The sequence below is a fragment of the Macaca mulatta genome, chromosome 19 (genome assembly GCF_049350105.2).
Source record: "Macaca mulatta isolate MMU2019108-1 chromosome 19, T2T-MMU8v2.0, whole genome shotgun sequence".
Lineage (NCBI taxonomy): Eukaryota > Metazoa > Chordata > Mammalia > Primates > Cercopithecidae > Macaca > Macaca mulatta.
This window is the reverse complement of record NC_133424.1, coordinates 61,338,037-61,355,374: the sequence shown is the minus strand read 5'-3', so window position 1 is coordinate 61,355,374 and position 17,338 is coordinate 61,338,037. Positions and strand designations below refer to the sequence as shown.

The 17,338-nt window shown below is 51.3% G+C and overlaps 1 protein-coding gene and 1 long non-coding RNA gene across 2 annotated transcripts; both read left to right on the top strand.

Moving 5' to 3' along the window:
* Positions 1-256: 256 nt before the first annotated feature.
* On the top strand, positions 257-16,630 carry TULP2 (TUB like protein 2). The gene is made up of 13 exons (XM_077980669.1): positions 257-407; positions 1,149-1,181; positions 1,622-1,673; positions 2,432-2,558; positions 3,495-3,632; positions 3,836-4,000; positions 7,765-7,886; positions 9,128-9,436; positions 11,813-11,925; positions 13,324-13,438; positions 13,518-13,616; positions 15,723-15,894; positions 16,474-16,630. Exons 2-13 carry the CDS (start codon positions 1,150-1,152, stop codon positions 16,605-16,607), a joined length of 1,578 nt encoding a protein of 525 aa, XP_077836795.1. The 5' UTR covers positions 257-407; position 1,149; the 3' UTR covers positions 16,608-16,630.
* LOC144337244 (uncharacterized) lies at positions 14,612-15,470 on the top strand. The gene is made up of 2 exons (XR_013410046.1): positions 14,612-14,769; positions 15,091-15,470. It is a non-coding gene; the product is annotated as an uncharacterized LOC144337244 (long non-coding RNA).
* Positions 16,631-17,338: the final 708 nt, after the last annotated feature.

Here is a 17,338-nt window from a genome sequence, read left to right as displayed (position 1 = left end):
GCTGGTCTGGATCTGGATCTCCTGGGCTCAAGCAATCTTCCCGCCCCGTCTCCGCCTCCCAAAGTGCTGGGATGAGGCTGCAGAAGCTGGAACAGCAGCGTGAGCCACTGCGCCCTGGCTCTTGTTAAGTTTCTTGTAAGCGAGATGTGTACAGTGAGGCCGCGAAGTCTCTGGTCTCTTTAAGGAACACCCACACGTCATTCGTGTTCAGAACCCCCGGAGCAGCGTTGCCTGGCTGCATCAGTGACCGAGCTCATTACTTTGTTGGAAGTGGAAAGTGGAAGGTCAGAAGGGAGTGGACCAGGTCAGGTCCCAGGGGAAATCCTCCCTCCCTCTGAACCGTCTTTCTTCTCCCTTCTTCGCAGATATCCCGAGATTAGGTCCCTAGCTTCCAAACAGAGGATCAGGTATGTTTAGAGATTGGCCAGAGAGGCAAGGTACCGAGGCATCAATGTGAGCAGCCTCTGCAGGCACCTGATGGGGAGAAGGAGTCTCCCGGATCCCAAGCAGGTGGGCAGTGGAGTTCTAGGCCACTGGGGGCTGGGTGTTTGAGGTACACAGTCCTGAGTGCTGATGCCTGGGTGCTGGAGAATTAGATATTTTGGGGAGAGAGAAGCGGACTTGCGGACACCTGTGGGAAGCTGGAAACAGGCTACTGGATCCCGACAGGAGTGGGTGCTGGGATTCGGGCTGCCTGGGTCCAGGAGCAAATTTAAAGGTAAGGATCAGGCTGGGCACAGTAGCTCATGCCTGTAATCCCAGCACTTTGGCAGGCCAAGGTGGGCAGATCATCTGAGGTCAGCAGTCCGACACCAGCCTGGCCAACATAGTGAAACCCGGTCTCTACTAAAATAAAAAAAAAATTAGGCATAATAGCGCACACCTGTAGTCCCAGCTACTCGGGAGGCTGAGGCAGGAGAATCGCTTGAACCCAGGAGGTGGAGGTTGCAGTGGCCGAGATGGTGCCACTGCACTGTAGCCTGGGTGTCAGAGCGAGGCTCGGCTGTCTCAAAATAAATAAATAAATAAATAAATAAATAAATAAATAAATAAATAAATAAAGCAAGCAAGCTAAGGATTAGGTTTTGGTGGGCAGGATCCATTGGGATGTTGGTTCGGATCCTGACTCCTCATTCTTGCTTCTGCAGAATGTCTCAGGATGATGACACATTGAGAAGAGAGTGAGTAGGGGAACAGATGGGTAGGGGTAGAGGTGGAAGGGGCTGGGGACCTCATGCACTCAGCTCTGGCCTCATAACCATGTTTGCAGGTTCAGCACCATCAGCCTTGCAGGAAGGGGCTGGGGACCTGGACTCCTGTGTCCTAAAGGGAGGGGGCTAGGGTGCAGACTTCTGGGTCTGAAAGAGAAGGGGTTGGGGGCCCCAGACTCCTGAGTCCTGAGACAGGAAAGACCTGGGATCTCTGGGTCCTGGCTTCTGAGGGTCAGTGCCAGGACAAAGGGCCCCATAACTGGTAGAACAGGCTCAGGTTCTGCACCTTTTGTGACCTCACAGGTGCCCAGAACTCAAGTTGGGATAGGGGCAGGATGGGGGAGAGGGAGGGGCTCTTGGGCAACCGAGGTTCCCTGCAAACTGTCACTGTGAGCCTGCGTCTCTCTCAGCATCCTGGAGCATGAGCTTGCTGCTATGAGGCTGCAGAAGCTGGAACAGCAGGTATTGTGCCCAGGAATCTCACCACTCCAACTCTTCAGCCTTCTGTGCCTCCCCAGGGGCCTCTCCACCAGATCTTGCTCTAGGACTCCCCGCCCGTGTTGGCTCTCTCTCATCCTTGAGTTTTCCCATTGAGAAATGAGAAAATAGGAATTTGGGGCCGGGCGCGGCAGCTCACGGCTGTAATCACAGCACTTTGGGATGCTGAGGCGGGCAGATCACTTGAGGTCAGGAGTTTAAGACCAGCCTGGCCAACATGGTGAAACCCGTCTCTACTAAAACAAAAAAAGTAGCCGGGTGTGGTGACAGGTGCCTGTAATCCCAGCTACTCGGTAGGCTGAGGCAGGAGAATTGTTTGAACCCGGGAGGCGGAGGCTGCAGTGAGTGGAGATCGTGGTGCTGTACTCCAGCCTGGGCGATGAGCTAGACTCTGTCTCAAAAAGAAAAAGAAAAAGAAAAGAAAATAGGAATTGGGGGTCCTAAATAAGCAAAAAACCCTTGTGATGAATTTCTAAGGAACAAGGCTTCTAGAAGGCAGGACTCCTGGGTCCTGGGGGAGGAGAGGACAGGGTGTCAGGACTCTTGGATCTGAGTTCAAGGGTGGAGTGAGGGAGGAGCAGCTGAAGCACTGAGGGCCTGGACATCTGGGCCCCAGTGGAGAAAGGGGTTCACAAACTCTCGAGCCCTTGCCCCGGCCCCATCTCGCTTCTGTCTTCACATCTGGTTCCTGCCCCCGACACCCACCTCTCCCATTTCCCCAGCGGCGGCTGTTTGAAAAGAAGCAGCGACAGAAGCGCCAGGAGCTCTTCATGGTTCAGGCCAATCCTGACGCTTCCCTGTGGCTTTGGCGCTCGTGTCTGCGGGAGGAGCGCCTTTTAGGTGACAGAGGTGACCAAAGGCCCCTGGGGCTCCTCCTGGGGGCGTTCGCCTGGAGGGGAGGGGCCTGTGGGAGTCCGTGGGCGGAGCCTAGTGGAAGAAGGGGTGGAGCCTTAGGGTGCGGACTTGAAAGTGGATGGGGGCTGGCCTTGGCCCAGGAGAGCTTTAGAACAGCGCCCAGGGTAGAGGCTTATCGGGGCCCCCCCGCGGCAGGACCTGTGAGGGAGGGGTTCGGGGCGGGGCTACAGAGCGCAGGGGCGGTGCATGGTACAACTGGCAAGGGAAAGGGGTAAGAGAATGTGATGATTGGGCTTGGCAGAGCTCGGGGGTGGATCCTGGGAAAGCCGGGACCCCCACCCCAACCCCGGGATTGCGGAGACGGGGTCTAGGGGTCCGGGGCGTGGCGTGGTCTCATTATTAGAGCCTGGCGCGAGATTGTTTACGTGCGGAGCCCGCAACAATCCAGCGGCAGGGCTGTGCTTGTTTGAGCCTTAGGATGCAGTTTGGGACCTGGGTGAGTCTCAAAGTTTGGGTAGTCCGCGAAACGGGGGTGATTTTTTTTTTTCTTTTTTGAGACGGAGTTTAGCTCTTGTTGCCAAGGCTGGAGTGCAATGGCGCAATCTCGGCTCACCGTAACCTCCGCCTCCCGGGTTCAAGCGATTCTCCTGCCTCAGCCTCCCTAGTAGCTGGGACTACAAGCATGCGCCACCGTGCCCGGCTAATTTTGTATTTTTAGTGGAGAAGGTGTTTCTCCATGTTGGTCAGGCTGGTCTGGGACTCCCGACCTCAGGTGATCCGCCTGCCTCGGCCTCCCAAAGAGCTGGGATTACAGGCGTGAGTCACGGCACCCGGCGGGGGTGATATTTGGGAGCCCAGTGACGGAGTGTTGTTTGGTTGAGGACCGGAATTTGTAGACCCTTTTCATGGGCTCGCTGCACCTTCTCCCAGGCCTTAGGAACCCTTTCCTCCGGAAGAAAGTGTCAGAGGCACATCTGCCCTCTGGCATCCACAGTGCCCTGGGCACCGTGAGCTGTGGTGGAGACGGCAGGGGCGAGCACGGCCTCCTGACACCCCGGACAGAAGCAGGTATTTGCGAGTCCTTGGACCTCCTAGACCCCAGAACTCCGCCCCTACTGGAACCCAGGAGTCTGGGGCCTCAATCCATCTGTCCAAAATACTCAGGAGCTCAGGACTGCACCCACTCCTTCCTCACACCAAGGAGTTCAGGTCCTGAGCCGCCTCGTCCTGCAGCATCCAGAAATCCAACTCTCCCCTCCTTCCTTACTCAGTGTTCAGGAATCTCGGTCTCCAGTCCCCTTTCTCATCCTGGCTCCCAGACAATTCCGACCCAGAATTGGAGGAAGTCTCCGTGGAGAATGGTTCGGTCTCTCCCCCACCTTTTAAACAGTCTCCGAGAATCCGACGCAAGGGTTGGCAAGCCCGCCAACGACCTGGTAATTTAGGGGACATTGGGATGAAACCTGGGATCCCCTGGTTCATGCAGCAAATCTTCCCCTTTCTTAGGTAGCAGCTTCATTGAGGTATAATTCACATACCATACAAGTCACCCATTTAAAGTTTACAATTCCATGGTTTCCAGTATACGGTTGCCCCTCGGTATCTGCAGGGGATGTGTTCCCGGAACCCCAAAGATACCAAGATCCGCAGATGCTCGAGTCCCTTGCATAAAATGGTGTAAAATTTGCATATAAACTATGAACATCCCTCCATATACTGTAAGTCATCTCTAGATAACTTATAATACCTAATACAGTATAAATGCAATGTAAATTGTTGTTGTTGTTGTTGTTGGGAGGGAGTCTCACTCTGTTGCCCAGGCTGGAGTACAATGGTGCAATTTCAGCTCACTGCAACCTCCACCTCCCGGGTTCAAGCGCTTCTCCTGCCTCAGCCTCCTGAGTAGCTGGGACTATAGGTGTGCACCACCAAGCCTGGCTAATTGTTGTATTTTTAGTAAAGACGGGGTTTCATCATGTTGGCCAGACTGGTCTTAAACTCCTGACCTTATGATCCGCCCACTTCAGCCTCCCAAAGTGCTGGGATTACAGGCATAAGCCATCATGCCTGGCCCGTAAATAGCTGTTATACTTTATTTTAAAAAATTTTGGGTGGGGTGCAGTGGCTCACGCCTGTAATTCCAGCACTTTGGGAGGCTGAAGGTGGTTGGTCACTTGCGTCCAGGAGTTTGAGACCAGCCTGGCCAACATGATGAAATCACGTCTCTACTAAAAATACAAAAGTTAGCCAGGCAAGGCAGTGCAGGCTTGTAATCCCAGCTACTTGGGAGACTGAGGCAGAAGTGTCGCTTGAATCCAGGAGGCCCAGGTTGCAGTGAGCCAAGATCACGCCACTGCACTCCAGTCTGGGTGACAGACCAATACTCTGTCTCAAAGAAAAAAAAAATTGGTTCTGTTATTTATTGTTGTCTTGTTGTTTTTAAATTTTTTTCCTGAATATTTTGGGTCAGCAGTGGGGATGCGGAGCCTGTAGGATACAGGGGGTTAACTGTATTTACATAATTCTGCAACCATCACCACAATCAATTTTAGAACATTTGTACCACCCCAGATAGAAATCCTGCATAATGGCTGGGCATGGTGGCTCACACCTGTAATCCCAGCACTTTGGGAGGCCAAGGTGGGTGGATCACCTGAGGCCAGGAGTTCAAGACCAGTCTGGCCAACATAGTGAAACCCAGTCTCTACTAAAAATACAAAAATTAGCTGGGTGTGGTGGCAGGCACCTGTAATCCTGAGGTGGGAGAATTGCTTGAACCCAGGAGCCAGAGGTTGCAGTGAGCTGAGATCAGGCATTCCAGCCAGGGTGACAGAGCGAGACTTTGTCTCAAGAAAAAAAAAAAAAAAAGAAAGAAAGAAAGAAATAGTGCATCAATTAGCAGTCACCTCTTTTCCATTTACCCCAGCCCTTGGCAACCACCAATCTCCATTATCTTCTTAGATTTGGCTATTCTGTACATTTCACACAAATGGAATCATACACTATGTGGTCTTTTGTATGTGGCTTCTTTCTTCAATTCTTTTTTTTTTTTTCTTGAGATAGAGTCTTGCTGTGTCTCCCAGGCTGGAGTACAAATATGCGATCTCGGTACGCTGCAACCTCCGCCTTCTGCGTTCAAGTGATTCTGCTGCCTCAGCCTCCCGAGTAGCTGGGGCTACAGGCACGTGCCACCACGCCCGGCTAATTTTTTGTGTTTTTTAGTAGAGATGGGGTTCACCATGTTGGCACAGCTTGTCTCAAACTCCTGAACTTGTGACCTGCCTGCCTTGGCCTCCCAAAGTGCTGGGATTACAGGCATGAGCCACTGCACCTGACCTCTTTTCCTTTGAGATGGGGTGTCACTATGTTGCCTAGGCTGGTCTTGAACTCCTGGGCTCAAGTGATCCTCCCACCTTGGCCTCCCAAAATGTTGGGACTATGGGTGTAAGTCACCATGTGTCTTCATTCACTTCATTCACCTAACAATTTTTTTTTTTTTTTTTTTGAGACGGGGTCTCACTCTGTCGCCTAGGCTGTGTGGGGAAAAGAAAGAGAGCTAGGATTGTTACTGTGTCTATGTAGAAAAAGGAAGACATAAGAAACTCCATTTTGATCTATACTAAGAAAAGCTGTTTTGCTTTGAGATGCTGTTAATCTGTAACTCTTGTCCCAACCCTGTGCTCACAAAAACGTGTTGTATTGACTCAAGGTTTAAGGGATTTAGGGCTGTGCAGGATGTGCTTTGGTAAAAATGGTTTTGCAGGCAGTATGCTTTGTGAAAGTCATCGCCATTCTCCATTCTCTATTAACCAGAGACATAATACACTGCGGAAGGCTGCAGGGACCCCTGTCCAAGAAAGCCTGGGTATTGTCCAGGATTCCCCCCACTGAGACAGCCTGAGATATGACCTCCTGGGAAGGGAAAGACCTTACAGCCCCTCAGCCCGACACCCGTAAAGGGTCAGCGCTGAGGAGGATTAGTGAAAGAGGAAGGCCTCTATGCAGTTGAGATAAGAAGGCATCTGTCTCCTGCACATCTCTGGAAATGGAGTGGCTCGGTGTAAAATCGACCATACACTCTATTCTGAGATAGGAGAAAACCACCTTATGGCTGGAGGTGAGACATCATGACAGCAATACTGCTCTTTACTGCACCGAGATGTTTATGTGAAGTTAAACATAAATCCAGCCTACTTGCACATCCAGGCACAGCACCTTTCCTTAAACTTATTTATGACACAGACTCTTTTGTTCACATGTTTTCCTGCTGACCTCCTCCCTACCATCACCCTATAGTCACACCGCATTCCCCTCACTGAGATAGTAAAGATAGTGATCAATAAATACTGAGGGAACTCAGAGACCAGCGCTGGTGCAGGTCCTCACTTGCTGAGCACCGGTCCCCTGGGCCCACTTTTCTTCCTCTATACTTTGTCTCTGTGTCTTCTTAGTCTCTCATCTCCACCTTGCGAGAAATATCCACGGGTGTGGAGGGGCAGGCCCCCTTCAGGCTGGAGTGCAGTGGCACGATCTCGGCTCACTGCAACCTCTGCCTCCTGGGTTTAAGCTCTTCTCCTGTCTCAGCCTCCCTAGTAGCTGGAAGTACAGGTGCGCACCGCCTTGCCCTGCTAATTTTTGTATTTTTAGTAGAGACCAGTTTCACTATGTTGGCCAGGCTGGTTTTAAACTACTGACCTCTTGATCCTCCCACCTCAGCCTCCCAAAGTGCTGCGATTATAGGAATGAGCCACCGCTCCTGGCCCACCTAACAAAATTTTAAGATTCATCCGTGTGGTAGTGTTATCAGTACTTCATTCCTTTTTATTCCCTTATAATATTCCATTGTGGTGACATTTCCTTTTATTTTCATGAGATGGCCAATGATTTCAATGACAGAATTCTTATCACCCCAAACTCCATTCCCCCATGTTCAGTCTCTGTGATGCTTTGTCTGAGACAAGGAAAAGGGAAGACCCTAACCCCTCCCTGTCCTTAGATCCAGGGTAATCAGAAACTCTGGTCCCTGTGGACTCCCATGCACCTGGAGGAGGAGGAGGGTGTTGCAAGTGAGGGCGCTGAGTAATGAGTAGGGACTGAGAACCCAGGATTGTGGCCTTCTCTGGCTAGCACTGATGATGTTGTCCCACACTCCTGGGACCCAGTTGTCCTGAGCTTAGTCCAGGCTTCTTTCATCCTTTAGGGACCCGTGCAGAGGGTGAGAGTGAATCCCAGGATGTCGGAGATGCATACAAGGCACCCAGTATGGGACCAAACCCTGGAATGGATGGTGACTGGGTATATGAAAACTTGGCCTTCTACAAGGTGGGAAAATGCACAACGTCTCAGGATGTTGGAAGAGGAGGGCTAGCCTCGGACCTCTGGGGAGGGTGGGGCTAAAATTCTGCCACCCAATCAGAAGCTCTTTTTCTTGGTGGTGATTAAGCTAGCAGAGACTCGTGTGTGTGTGTGTGTGTGTGTGTGTGTGTGTGTGTGTGTGTGTGTGTGTGTACTGTTCATCAAATCAGAGGATTTGACTTGACATGGACATGGTCATTAAAATACAGCTTATGGCATGGTGACTCACACCTGTAATCCCAGCACTTTGGGAGGCTGAGGTGGGCAGATCACTTGAGGTCAGGAGTTCGGGACCAGCCTGGCCAACGTGGTGAAACCCTGTCTCTACTAAAATACAAAAATTTGCTGGGTGTGGTGGCACAAGCCAGTCATCCCAACTACTCAGGAGGCTGAGGCAGGAGAATCACTTGAACCCTGGAGGCAGAGGTTGCAGTGAGCTGAGATTACACTCCAGCCTGGGAGACAGCATGAGACTCTGTCTAAAAAAAAAAGGTCTTTCCATGGGACAGTGAGCTTCAGAAAGGGCAGAACACTGATCAAAAAGGGCCAATTGCGGGCCAGGAGCAGTGACTCACGCCTGTAATCCCAGCACTTTGGGAGGCCAAGGCAGGCAGATCACCTGGGGTCAGGAGTTCGAGACCAGCTTGGTCAACTTGGTGAAGCCCCGTCTCTACTAAAAATACAAAAATTAGACGGGCGTGGTGGCGCAAGCCTGTAATCCTAGCTACTCCGGAGGCTGAGGCAGGATAATTGCTTGAACATGGGAGGCAGAGGTTGCAGAGAACCAAGATCGAGCCACTGCACTCCAGCCTGGGCGACAGAGCAAAACTCTGTCTCAAAAAATAAAGGGCAAATTGGCACTCACTTTGGTTGTTGGTGAAAGTGCAGTAGATGGTTTCTCTTGGGGGCAGATGTGGGCTGTTATTATGTTATCTAGATCAAACCAATGGCCATTTTAACGGAATGGGCCGTTAAATTCAAAAAGGAATTCTCCGATCTGCAGGTGGAGTGGCTGTGGCTGCCGAGGAAAGGGAATAGACTGGCCAGTCAACAGAGGAGGGCGTGGCTGGGTGGACTGAATGAGATTTTTGACCAATAAGCAGAAAATGTGGATGGGCCGGGGCGGGACCCTAGGGCTGGGATGGCCAATCAGTAGGGAGCAAGGCTGGGGGCGTTGTCCCTCGACTTTGAATTTGGTGCCTGGCTAGGAAGAAGACTTGGAAAAGAAGAGAGAGGCCTCAGAGTCTACAGGGCCGAACTCAGCAGCAGCTAACGAAGAGTTGTTCGAGGCCCTGAAAGGCGAGGGCGGCACGGACAGCGACCATATGAGGCAGGAAGCCTCCTTGGCAATCCGCTCCCCCTGTCCTCGGCTGCAGGAGGACATGGAAGCCTATGTGCTACGGCCAGCAGTCCCGGGTACCAGGATGCAGTGCTACCTCACCCGTGACAGGCGTGGCGTGGATAAGGGCTTGTTCCCCCTCTACTACCTCTACCTGGAGACCTCCGACAGCCTGAAGGTGCAGTCAGCCGGCCCAACAGCCTTGGGAGTAAGCGCCCACTTCCGTTCCGAGGCAAAATCCCACTCCTTTCTGAGCTAGGTCAAGACCAGCCTGAGGCCGGGCGCAGTGGCTCATGCCTGTAATCCCAGCACTTTGGGAGGCTGAGGCCGGTGGATCACCTGAGGTCAGGAGTTGAAGACCAGCCTGAACAATACGGTGAAACCCCGTCTCTATTAAACATACAAAAATTAGCCGGGTGTGGTGGCACGTGCCTGTTGTCCCAGCTACTCAGGAGTCTGAGACAGGAGAATCGCTTGAACCCGGGAGACAGAGGTTGCAGTGAACCGAGATAGCATCACTGCACTCCAGCCTAGGCGACAGAGCAAGACTCCATCTCAAAAAACAAAACCAACCAACAAGCAAAAAAGACCAGCCTGGACAACATGGCAAAACCCTGTCTTTACAAAAAATACAAAAATTGGCTGGGCGTGGTGGTATGCACCTGTAGTCCAAGCTACTCGGGAGGCTGAGGTGAGAGGATTGCTTGAGCCTGGGAGTTCAAGGCTGCAGTGAGACGTGGTCACGCCACTGCACTCCAGCCTGGACGACAGAGTGAGACTCTGTGTAAAAAAAAAAAAAAAAGGACCAGACACGGTGGCTCACACTTGTAATCCTAGAACTTTGGGAGGCTGAGGTGCACAGATCACAAGGTCAGGAGTTCGAGACCAGCCTGGCCAACATGGCAACACCTCGTCTCTACTAAAAATACAAAAATTAGCCAGGCGTGGTGGTGGGTGCCTGTAATCCTAGCTACTCGGGAGGCTGAGGCAGGAGAATGCTTGAAACTGGAAGGCGGAGGTTGCAATGAGCTGAGATCGTGCCACTGCACTCCAGCATGGGCGAAAGAACGAAACTCCATCTCACACACACAAAAAAAAGGCCAAGCACAGTGGTTCACGCCTGTAATCTCAACATTTCGGAGGCCAAGGCGGGTGGATCGTTTTTGCTGACGAGTTCCAGATCAGCGTGAGCAGCATGTTGGAACCCTGTCTCTACATAAATTAAAAAAAAAAAAAAAATAGCCAGGCATGGTGATGCCCACCTGTAGTCCCAGCTACTTGGAAGGCTGAGGTGGGAAAATGGCTGGAGCCCAGGAGTTAGAGATTTCCTGTCAAAAAAAAAAAAAAAAAAAGTCTGGACCCTCCCTCACTGAGCCTTCCTTGCTATCAGCTCTCAGGCCTCACCCAATCCTGAGATAAATCCCGCCCCCAGCAACTAGGCTCCTCCCCTCACAGATTTGTCTTTCGAGATTCAAGCCACACTTCTCTCAATCTAGTCTTTCTGGCCTTTACCCTCCAAGTATGGTCTCATTTCCTCGGGGTATCCTCTCTCCCACCAGAAAGAGGTTTTTTGCCTACTCAGAGCCAAACCCATTTTTCCCAGATGAAACGCCTACAACAGTCCTGCTGCAATATTGCAAGTGAGGGTGCTCCCCATTCTCCAAAGCCAGACCCTTCCTGGGCTAAGCTTCAACCCTGGACGCATAGGCGGAAGGAATGAGGGGGAGATATTAAGACAAGAAGCTTCCATTCAGGACCCCACTGATGGCTTCCCTCAGTGAGAACCGCATTTCCCAGTGAGTCTTGAGAAGCTCGTTGTGCCATCACCAGCTTCTCCATCATGGGACATGATGTTTCCTTGTCTTTGGACCCCTGGCTCTAACCAGCTACCAGAAGTCCATTCTTTTTTTTTTTTTTCTTTTTGGAGATGGAGTCTCGCTCTGTCGCTCTGTCGCCCAGGCTGGAGTGCAGTGGTGCAATCTCAGCTCACTGCAAGCTCCGCCTCCCGGGTTCACACCATTGTCCTGCCTCAGCCTCCCAAGTAGCTGGGGCTACAGACGCCTGCCACCACGCCCAGCTAATTTTTTGTATTTTTAGTAGACACAGGGTTTCACCGTGGTCTCGATCTCCTGACCTTGTGATCCACCCGCCTCGGCCTCCTAAAGTGCTGGGATTACAGATGTGAGCCACCGCGCCTGGCCTTTTTTTCATTATTTTTTATTTTTGTTTTGAGATGGAGTCTCGCTCTGTCGCCCAGGCTGGAGTGCAATGGCACGATCTCAGCTGACTGCAACCTCTGCCCCCTGGGTTCAAGCAATTCTCCTGCCTCAGCCTCCCTACTGGCCAGGATTACAGGCAGGCACCACCACGCCTGGCTAATTTTTTTTATTTTTGGTGGAGACGAGGTTTCACCATGTTGACCAGGCTGGTCTCGAACTCCTGACCTCAAGTCATCTGCCCACTTCAGCCTCCCAAAGTGCAGGAATTACAGGTATGAGCCACCACACCCAGCCTCCAGAAGTCCATTCTAATGGACCGTTCCTCTCATCCATAGCACTTCCTCCTGGCTGGGCGAAAGAGAAGAAGGAGCAAAACTTCTAATTACCTCATCTCCCTGGATCCCACAGATCTATCTCGGGATGGGGACAACTTCGTGGGCAAAGTCAGGTGGGCAGAGCTCTGACATGTGGTGAGGAGCAGGTAGCAGGGAGCTTGGGGACAGGTGGATTTCATTTCCCAGCAGGCCACACACAGCATACCTTCCACCTGCTCACTGCTCAGGGACTAGAAGAACTGAAGGGTTTGGAACATAGGCTGGCATTTAAGGCATTTGACTCCTTGAGAGGCAAGGGACTGGGATTCCTAACTTTGTGTGGGAAAAGAGGCCTGGAATGTGTGAATTCTTCCATCCAAAAAAGAAGAGGGAGGTTGGGCATGGTGGCTCATGCCTGTGATCCCAGCACTTTGGGAGGCCGAGGCAGAAGGATCACTTGAGGCCAGGAGCTTAGGACCAGCCTGGCCAACATGGTGAAATCTCATCTCTATCAAAATTCAAAAATTAGCCAGGCATGGTGGCATGAACCTGTAATGCCAGCTACTTGGGAGGCTGATGCAGGAGAGTCAGTTGAACCCAGGAGGCAGAGGTTTTGGTGAGCTGAGATTGAGCTACTGCACTCCAGCTTGGGCAACAGAAAAAAGAAAAAAAGAAGAGGGTTTCTAAAAGGCCATTTAAATAAAATAGGGAGGCTACATAAGTTACATGGCTCACCCAAGAAATGGGGGGCCTGGGACCATGGATGCTGGAAACATGATTGTTTCAATTATTTTATTATTATTATTATTATTGAGACAGAGTTTCACTTTTGTTGCCCAGGCTGGAGTGCAATGGCGTAATCTCGGTTCATTGCAACCCCCGCCTCCCGGGTTCAAGCAATTCTCCTGCCTCAGCCTTCCGAGTAGCTGGGATTACAGGCACGCACCACCACATCTGGCTAATTTTGTATTTTTAGTAGAGATGGGGTTTCTCCATGTCTGTCAGGCTGGTCTTGAACTCCCAACCACAGGTGATCCGTCCACCTTGGCCTCCCAAGGTGCTGGGATTACAGGTAGTGAGCCACCGCACCCGGACTCATTTATTTACTTATTTTTATTTATGTATATATTTGTTTAGAGACAGAGTTTCATTCTATCACCCAGGCTGGAGTGCAGTGGCAAGATCACACCATTGCAGCCTTGACGTCTGGGGCTCAGGTGATCCTCTCACCTCAGCCTCTTGAGAGCTGGGACCACAAGCACAAACTGCCACACCCGACTAATTTTTCTATTTTTTTGTAGAGAAGGAGTTTTGCCATTTTGCCCAGGCTCAAGCTATCCTCCTGCCTCTGCCTCCCGGAGTGCTGGGATTACAGGCGTGAGCCCCTGTGCCCAGCCAGGAACATGATTCTCAGATATTCGGACATAGTCTTAGACATAGGGGATGGATGGGAAGAGTCGATGTGATGAGTGACACTTACTCAAAGAGTAACACTTAGTATTTTTATTCTATCCATTCCCTTCCTGGAGCAGATCCAATATCTTCGGCACCAAGTTCACCATCTTTGACAATGGGGTGAATCCTGACCGGGAGCATTTAATCAAGAATACTGCCCGGATCAGACGGGAGCTGGGGGCTGTGTGTTATGTGAGTGTCCTGGGGATGACAGAATGGGGTAGGATGGTCAGAAGAAGGAACCAGGCCAACTGGAATATAATACCCCCAGGAGCCCAACATCTTAGGATACCTGGGGCCTCGAAAAATGACTGCGATTCTCCCAGGAACCAACAGCCAGAACCAAAGAATCGATGTCCAGCCACGAAATGTGAGTCTCTGACGTCAGGAATCTCTGGGTCAGTGGAGCAGAAAGGGATGGGGCCAGTCCTCCTAGATCCCAGAGGAGGAAGAAGAGGAGGAAGAGGAGGCCAGTGGGTTACAAGTGTCCTATGAAGCCTGAAGGACTGTTAGACTTCCATGTCTCAGGGAATAAAGACTAGAGACTCAAAACGTTTGCATCCAGAGAAAAAAAGGGTTGGTGGTAGGTTAACAAACTCTTACCAAAAAGGGGTCTGATCCAGACTCCAAGAGAGGGTTCTTGGATCTCAGGCAAGAAAGAATTTGTGGCCAGTCCATAGAGTCAAGTGAAAGCAAGTTTATCAGAGAAGAAACAAAAGAATGGCGGCCGGGCGCGGTGGCTCATGCCTGTAATCCCAGCACTTTGGGAGGCCGAGGCGGGCGGATCACAAGGACAGGAGATTGAGACCACGGTGAAACCCCGTCTCTACTAAAAATACAAAAAATTAGCCGTCTTGTTCTGTCACAGTCTTGTTCTGTCACCCAGGCTGGAGTGCAGTGGCAAGATCTCGGCTCACTGCAAGCTCGGCCACCTGGGTTCACGTCATTCTCCTGCTTCAGCCTCCCGAGTAGCTGGGACTACAGGCACCCGCCACCATGCCCATCTAATTTTTTATATTTTTAGTAGAGACAGGGTTTCACTGTGTTAGCCAGGATGGTCTCGATCTCCTGACCTCGTGATCCACCCGCCTTGGCCTCCCAAAGTGCTGGGATTACAGGCGTGAGCCACGGCTCCCGGCAGTAACTTCTCTTAGAAGCAAAATTTATTCAAAGATCTGTGCTAACATTCTTTTTTTTTTGAGACGGAGTCTCGCTCTGCCGCCCAGGCTGGAGTGCAGTGGCCGGATCTCAGCTCACTGCAAGCTCCGCCTCCTGGGTTCACGCCATTCTCCTGCCTCAGCCTCCCAAGTAGTTGGGACTACAGGCGCCTGCCACCGCGCCCGGCTAGTTTTTTGTATGTTTTAGTAGAAATGGGGTTTCACCGTGTTAGCCAGGATGGTCTCGATCTCCTGACCTCGTGATCCGCCCGTCTCGGCCTCCCAAAGTGCTGGGATTACAGGCTTGAGCCACCGCGCCCGGCCGCTAACATTCTTAAATATCTGTTAGCCGTAATAAAGAAATCAGTGAGGCCGGGCGCGGTGGCTCAAGCCTGTAATCCCAGCACTTTGGGAGGCCGAGACGGGCGGATCACAAGGTCAGAAGATCGAGACCATCCTGGCTGACACGGTGAAACCCCGTCTCTACTAAAAAATACAAAAAACTAGCCGGGCGAGGTGGCGGGCGCCTGTAATCCCAGCTACTCGGGAGGCTGAGGCAGGAGAATGGCGTGAACCCGGGAGGCGGAGCTTGCAGTGAGCTGAGATCCGGCCACTGCACTCCAGCCTGGGCGGCAGAGCGAGACTCCGTCTCAAAAAAAAAAAAAAAAAAAAAAAAAAAGAAATCAGTGTACTTTATGTTCTTAGCTCCCACAATTTAGCCTAAATATTTTCCCTGGCATGCTCATACTGGTCCAAGCAAGTATTAGGTCATAGCCTGTTCCTCTTCCTTATTTGAAGGTGTTTTTACCTTTCTCAGCATTCCACAAGTTACTTCCTCCTTCCTTTGTTCTCCTCCATTTTTTCCTCTTTTAAAAAGTTCTAAGTTGCTAGCCAATCGGGACAAATACAGAATGTGAGGTCCCGTTCCAGCCAATGGAAACCGGACACAGCAGTAGGGTGGATGCGTCAGGTTATAAATGACCCTGTCTCCTTTGTTCGGTGTATTCTAGCGGCAAAACTCCTGGCAAGTGTACCCTTTCTGCAGAAAGTAAAAAAATGGCCTTGCTGAGGAAATTAAGTTTATGTTCAAGTGCTATTTCTTTACGGCACCGGGGAACAAGCATTTCTAACATTGTGATACCAGTCCTGTCAAACTCCTGTCTCATCCTGTGACTAAGAATGCCTAGCCTCTTGGGAATGCAGCCCAGCAGGTCTCATCCTCATTTTACCCAGCCCCTGTTCAAGATGGAGTCACCCCTGTTCAAGATGGAGTTTCGAAAGCCTCTGAGAAAAACCACAGCCCCTTCTTTACCTTCTAGGAACAGGAGTCACTACTGAGTCGCTACCAACGTGGGGAAAAACAAGGGTTGCTTTTGCTGCACAGCAAAACCCCGTCGTGGAACAAGGAGAACGGTGTCTACACGCTCAATTTCCATGGTCGAGTCACTCGGGCTTCGGTGAAGAACTTCCAGATCGTGGATCCCAAACACCGTGAGCTCCTGGAAACCATTTTAGCCGGGCCAGGTGGGGTGGGGTTAGGGTGTGAAAGGAAGGGAACTACATCTCCCATCATCACTTGAGCATTTTTCTAGGCAGGGCAGATGCCACCCTATTGCAAAGCCTATTGGGAATTGTAGTTTACACACCCCTCAAGGTTTCTGGCTTAGTAAGGGCACCGCTCAGCCTCTTAAAAGTCTCAATTCTCGGCCTGGTGCAGTAGCTCACGCCTATAATCCTAGCATTTTGGGAGGCCAAGGCGGGTGGATCACCTGAGGTCAGGAGTTCGAGACCAGCCTGGCCAACATGGTGAAACCCTGTCTCTACTAAAAATACAAAATTAGCCAGGCATGGTGGCACATGCCTGTAATCCCAGCTACTTGGGAGGCTGAGGCAGAAGAATTGCTTGAACCTGGGAGGCAGAGGTTGCCGTGAGCCAAGATCAGGCCACTGCACTCCAGCCTGGGCGACAGAGCAAGACTCTGTCTCGAAAAAAGAAAAAAAAATAGTCTCAGTTCTCGAAGCTGGAAGATGAGAGTCTGGCTAAGGCTTCGTTCCTGATTCACTTCTCAGCGGAACATCTGGTGCTCCAGTTCGGCCGAGTGGGCCCAGACACATTCACCATGGACTTCTGCTTCCCGTTTAGCCCACTCCAGGCCTTCGGCGTCTGCTTGTCCAGTTTCAGTTGGAAGCTGGCTGTTGAATAACTCAATAAAATACCATACCCTTACCAGTTTCTGTGCCTCCTCATTTGGAGGAAGGGCCCAGACATGCCTTCTTTTGCACCACCTTAATAACCAACACTGTCCGGGCAAGCTGGCTCACGCCTGGAATCCCGGCACTTTGGCAGGCTGAAGCCGGTGGATCACTTGAAGTCAGGAGCTCGAGACCAGCCTGGCCAACATGTGAAACCCTGTCTCCACTAAAAGTACAAAAATTAGGCCGGGCGCGGTGGCTCAAGCCTGTAATCCTAGCACTTTGGGAGGCCGAGACGGGTGGATCACGAGGTCAGGAGATCGAGACCATCCTGGCTAACATGGTGAAACCCCGTCTTTACTAAAAAATACAAAAAAAAAAACTAGCCGGGCGAGGTGGCGGGTGCCTGTAGTCCCAGCTACTCGGGAGGCTGAGGCAGGAGAATGGCGTAAACCCAGGAGGCGGAGCTTGCAGTGAGCTGAGATCCGGCCACTGCACTCCAGCCTGGGCGACAGAGCGAGACTCCGTCTCAAAAAAAAAAAAAAAAAAAAAAAAAAAAAAGTACAAAAATTAGCTGGGCGTGGTGGCTGACACCTGTAATCCCAGATACTTGGGAGGCTGAGGCAGGAGAAACACTTGAACCCAGGAAGCAGAGGCTGCAGTGAGCCGATAGCTCCACTTCACTCCAGTCAGACTCTGTCTCAAAAAAAAAAAAAAAAAAAAATGCCGGGCATGGTGGCTC